This window comes from Fringilla coelebs (genome assembly GCF_963513975.1).
Source record: "Fringilla coelebs genome assembly, chromosome: 3".
NCBI lineage: Eukaryota > Metazoa > Chordata > Aves > Passeriformes > Fringillidae > Fringilla > Fringilla coelebs.
In genome coordinates, this window is record NC_140030.1 from 107729025 (window position 1) to 107735024 (window position 6000).

The 6000-nt window shown below is 40.5% G+C and overlaps 1 protein-coding gene across 6 annotated transcripts in view; it reads right to left on the bottom strand.

Annotated features, from left to right (window-relative positions):
* MACROD2 (mono-ADP ribosylhydrolase 2) overlaps nucleotides 1–6000 on the bottom strand; it is an 842889-nt gene that overhangs the window by 268704 nt on the left and 568185 nt on the right. For all 6 annotated transcript variants that reach the window (XM_084203116.1, XM_084203115.1, XM_084203114.1 and 3 more), the window contains one exon: nucleotides 3914–3944. In XM_084203116.1, the coding sequence (XP_084059242.1) occupies nucleotides 3914–3944 (31 nt within the window). The remainder of the gene's footprint in view (nucleotides 1–3913; nucleotides 3945–6000) is intronic.

The following is a 6000-nucleotide window of genomic DNA, read 5'->3' on the forward strand; positions in this document are numbered from 1 at the left end:
TCAAAGAGCAGCTTATGTTGCCAACATAAGTACCTCAGAACAAAGCCCAACCCTGTATTACTGTAAAGTAACAGTAATAAGGAGGTAACACACAGATGTGCACAGACCATAACACCTTCAATTCCTTCCTGTAGCCTATCCCACAATTATCTCCCAAAATATTTGTGACAAACATGAAAAATCCTGTCTCCTTACATCCATCTGCAAAGCCTTGCTTTGATTTTGTGGCTTGGAAGGTTTGTAGGACCATACCCAACATTCTTGTTCCCTTTGCAGGCTGCAAACACCACAATTTGTGGAGAGCTTCTTAACAAGGGGCTCTTCCAGAAAAATCTACTCAAGGAAGAGGCATTTCCCCCCCAGTCCCCTCTTCTGGAGGTACCTTAGACATAATAAGTCAGTAATTAAGGTGAAACTGGACATGTAAATGCTGATCCACTGGTATAACATGAAAATCTGACACACTACAGCCTAAAACAGCACTTTGTACCCTCTGAACCATAGATTTGTCTATAGATTTTTTCATCCCTTTCAATAATTTTTCTCCCAAACAGATATTAAAATTGCTTTAAAAAGGAAAAAGAGACAAAAATGGAAGAAAATCCCTAAAAATCGAACTGGTTTGGCTTATGTTTGTGTATTACTAAACAGCTGCTAAGGATGTGTGGAGCTTGATACTCCAATACCTCCCTAATGCCATGGGAGGAATGGAAATCCTCAGTCCTCCTCCCAAAACAGTTTTATTTGAGAAACTTCATGCTCTTGGAATAAATGAAAATATTTATTGCAATAGAAGAGAGTAACCCAGGGATCCATGGGGATATAAACCTTCACAACCTTTGCTTTCTTCAACTGATTAGCAGTTCTTAAGCCTATTAAAGGTGACAGGGATCTCTTAGGAAAATATATTAGGGATCTGGGATCTCATAGGGAATTTTTCTTCCTAGAGTGCCTGTTGGGAGACTCTCAGTTGTTTTTTAATCCTTACAAATATTTAGCATTGGTTGCTGCTTATGTCATTTTTCAAAGATGGAATCCCACATTTGAATCAAACTTCTAAATCAAAGATCCTTTGTGAGTGGATTTGTTGCCAGCACTCTTTAAATAACAGGAGCAAATGAAAATCAAAGTTTTGCCTGCTGGCACTGTGCAGCAGCCAAATGGCCTTCTCAAGGCTGTGACTTGCTCAAGCTGAAACATCCACAGCGTGATGGGTGGAGATGGAGCATCAGGAAGTGTCTGGGGAGGAGGGCAGACTTTTCCTCTATCCAACACTCTTCCCATGGAAAGCAATCTGCCCTTTGCCAAGACCTCAGAAAAAGCCTTGCTTGCTTGTTTCTTCCCAGCTTTCTTTTTATGGGAGTAAAGGAGTGCTCTGCAGTGATGAAAACAAGAATGGACTGCTCCCCACCAAAGTGTGAACACTCTGTCCTAAGGATGAGAGTGCAGCTGAGCAATCTACACATCTACAAGAGTCTGGAGCAGAACTCAATCCAGATTCTCAAACTGCATGTACTCAGCCAACCTCCAGCAAATTTCTGCACTTCAACTTGTAGGAGAAATTGCATCCTTGGCCAGGGGTTTCTGAAGGGAAAGAATTTGGTTTTTTATGGGTCCAAGATGAGGAAGCAGCTAGTGTGTTCCTTCTATACTGCTTTATTGGACAGTCCAGTGTTAAGTGCACAGCACAGGTACCCTAATCAGCTTGGCCACCAGGAGGAATGAGGCTGATCCACTTTTTCATCTAGACATTGCCTTTATCTAAGGGAATATGCATGGATAAAGGAAAAAAACCCCAACAAAACCAAAAAGATTAAAACAATTTTGTGGAGCTTGTGTGTACTTTACATTGCAAACACGTCACCACCCACAGTGTAATTTTAGCAGTGCAACTGCTATCAAACATTCTTGAAAATACTGACACCTGAAGCCATATACAGGGCTGCCTGTTTAATTATTACACTCAGGCAGTGCATCTGAAAGTCTGGAAAGAAGGGAAGTACTTCTTTAATTGAGGAATAAAAAACATTTCTTAAAATGTAAATAGGACAGGCAAGTAGAGGCTGTATTCTTCCCCCACCCCCCCAAAAAAAACCCACCAAAAGCAGCCTCAGAAAACCAGAGCATTTTAGCACAAACACATTTTAATTTATTTCCTGCAGTGAAGACAGCAAACAATTACAGAAAAAGCATCTGCTGCAGTGTATAATGTTTCAGTAATGCCACAGCTACCTTTGAGAAAAGCATTGAACACTTCACATCAACTCACTATTCCTATCAGAGATTCTTCCCAATTTTCTCTGCTGGCTTCAGGGAACCATATTTCTCACCTGTTGAGACTCTTCTATTAACTAGGCCAATTCTAAAATAAAGTGAACTATCATTCTTTGTACCTCCCACTTACTGGTAATTTCCATATACTTACATCATATCTTGCTTGATTTTTTTAAATAAATGTATCAAACAAAACCAATTATAAACAAAAATAAGTATATCAAACAAAAATGTACCTATGGACAAGATCAAGATTTAAGCCAATGAATCAAGGGCTAAAATGCAAAGCTTGCCTCCAAGTTCAAAAAGGGGGACCAAAACTGAGAGCTGAGGGAAAGCTTTATCTGAAACCAGATCTCTGTTCAGCCAATCCTAGTGCTCATGGAAATGGCATCTGCCTGTTCTTCTGCAACAATGGAAATGCAGTTCAAGTAGAGGGGAATCCAGCACCCAAATTGAAGTAGATTTTACCTTCTGAAGCCTATTTCCGATCTACAATCATCAAAAAATTTTAATAAAAGGTCCTTAAAATAGAAAGAACAAGCCTAAATATTTCTGCCTTCATTTCTCCCCTCCTGCATCTGAATTATCTAATTAGTCAAAGCTCAAATTATCTTATCTAACAATTACTATATGTTATGACTTATGTCATATTTCATTGTTACATGATAATGGCTTTTTTATTTAACTTATTGCTGTTTAGCATAAAATCATTGAATAGTTTGGGTTGGAAGGGACCTTTAAGATCATCTGGTTCCAATCCCCCTTGGGACACCTTCCACTGGACCAAGTTGGCCTTCAACAGTTCAAGACATGAAGCATCTTCATGTTTCTTTAAAACATCCTTACTTTTAAAACTTCAAATTGTATAAGTAACCAAACCTACAATCATTTATTGGATACAAAGGGGAAAAAAAATCAGCATAGGTTATTGTTTAAGGAAAAAAAAAATCCCTTTGTAGTTTGCATGTTTTCTCAGACTTCTCAATTTTTTTTCTAAATATTGAACTACTTGGTTTTTTCCTCCTTCACATGTCATGCTCACTTCTTTCACAATGCCAACCAAAAGCCAGTTAACTGCTAGTGATGGATTACCTTATGATTACAACAAAGCAAGAGCCTTACAATAACTATTTCCTTCCAGTTCCTTCAGGCCATGCAAATTTGCATGTAAATTAATAAACTAAAACGGTGGAAGCAAAACTCAAGGGAACTAAGATAATTTCCTGTAACTCCAGCAAGCTGGCTTGGCTGTTTTTACTTTTTTTGGCCAGTCTTGGACATCATGGCATCTTTCTTTCTTTCCCTCTGGATGGAAAATTTTGCCAGACCCCTATTTTTCCCTTGTTGAAATAACAGCAGCGTGTTTAAGAGTGACTGCAGAAGGGAAATCACAGTTGCAGGTCTTGGCTCACAGGCTCTAAGGGTTATGCTAAGGGCTGCACAACAGTATCCCACTTCCCAGCACACCAGCATCCAGTCACAGCCAAAGGCTTTGGGTCTCTTTTATTTAAGTCAGTATAAATATATTGGTGAGATAAAATAACTAATGAGACATCTGATAGGAAATATCACTGTTTGAAATGCCAATAATAGGGAAAAATGAGTAAGAATAAGTGACATCAAAGGTGTGTCTTACCATAAATTCCGGTTGAAATACAGGGAAAGGCCTGTAAAACATATGAAAAAAAAAGATCAGTGGGATTTCTGCTTACCATACTTTTTATCAAAACCAAGAGTGTTTTTAAATTCCTGTTTTTCAACACCCAGAGATTAGATGTTACAGCATTCATGGATACAGCAGTCAAATCACAGGCATTCTCATGTCATTATATGAAACAGATTCCATATGTTTTCCTTGCTGCCACATTAATAAAACTGCATTCTTTTTCACATCTTGAGCTACAAGCAACATTTGAACAGAGACTCATTCTTAAAACTGCCTTTTGAGCTAAAATTTGATGCTAAGAGCTAAAAATGAACACCATAAGCTACTCCAGTAGCAAAAAACAAAGTCATATCATCTGGGTAGAGTTAGACAATGTTTCTTCATCAGTAAAATAAGCTTGGCCAGCTTAGACTCTGCCTCTTTGCCATGCCCTCATTCACTATAATCTCCTTTTTTGATTCAGTTCTTGACCTCAGTTCTTTTGGACGTGGTTTGTGGTGTGACCCAACACAGCTGTACTGCTACAAGCCAAAGGTTTGCAAACTGGTACAGGAGGAGGAACTGGAAGATGCTGGTGAAAAGAAAAGAGTAAATTTTTGAGGCAGCTTGGACACCAAAGAATACACATCACGCAACAAGAAATATTACAGACACTGTGCCAGGAAGAACAATGATTTACATTCCTGCTAGCTGTATGTGTTGTCTTGAGATTTGCATTTCTATGAGCCAGAGTCAGTTTTCCAGCAGGAAAACACAAAGCTGACGTTTCAGGAGAGAGGCAATTTTCTCGGTGTTCAGCTGATACGTGATATCCCTTTGCCTCCCACCTCTGGACTGACAGCAGGCACAGCTCAAAGGTATGAGAGCACCTGGGACCAAAGTCTCAAATATCCACCCTGAGGCTCCCTCCAGATCCCCCAGCAATGAGTCATCATACAAAAGAAAGAAATTCTTCTTTACTTAATCACACAGGAAAACATTATTCAAAAGCTAATGCTTGCTTTATATTTAACCAGGGAATTAATTAGGGAATGGTGATTAAGAAAAGGAGAGGTCTAATGGAAAGAATACATCCTCCCCTCCCCTCTGAAAATACTTAACTAAAATAAAGTGGAGGAGAATTATAGTCTCATTCCTTCTCATAGCCACTACAACTTACATCCTGAAAAGTACTTAGCTTTGTAGTTTGTACCCAATAAATCACAAGAATCAGCTCTTTAAAGAAATAAAGAATGGAGCAGAAAAAAGAAAAAACAACCACCACATGGTTACAGAGCTCAGGCTGAAGTGGCAACAGATCCTTCAACAATCAGAGAGAAGCATAAAGGACGATTTTGTTCAGTTTAGAAAAAGAATTCAAAATTCACCACTGTTGCAGTTTCCACATGCTAAGAGATAATTGCTCCAAACAAGTGTTTTGTTTTCTATTCTTTGCAGAATTTGAGTAACAGCATGGGACTTAGACACTCATTTGCCTCAGAAAAGGAGTAACAGAGCATTCATGGCTCCTTCTCTTACTGGCCCCAGGACCAGGTAAGGGGAAAGAGTCCTGCAGCACCTCCAGAACTCCATCAATCCCGTGGCTCCTTGGGCAGCACCCCACACAGTGCCTATGGGAAACAGCTCCACTGCTAACTTCAGACCCCACATGTGTGACAAAGCCACCCACCCACCTGGAGGACCTTGGGCTGGAGTGGCTCTGCATCCCTCTGGCAGCAGAGAGCAGCAGCTGCCCCCAGGTCACTGCAGGTTCCTCACTGCTGCAGAGCAAAGGGCTGGCAGGGCTCTGAGCCAGAGCACACATCCTTAAGGTTCTATAAGACCTTTAAGATCAGGGGGCCCAGCCCTTAAATGAACCTCCTTAAAGCCATGACAGGGACATTGAAGGGGTCACCAAGACTGGCTGCTGCACTGGTGGGCAGGCTCAGCACACAGTGCCAACATCTGGCACCACAGCTGGGTATTGGGGTGCTAGACCCAAGCACCTGAGGGCTCCAGGAGAACAAGCTTCCTTCTCATCTTTGCAGAGAGAGAAGAGGAGAACTGCATTTCCAGCT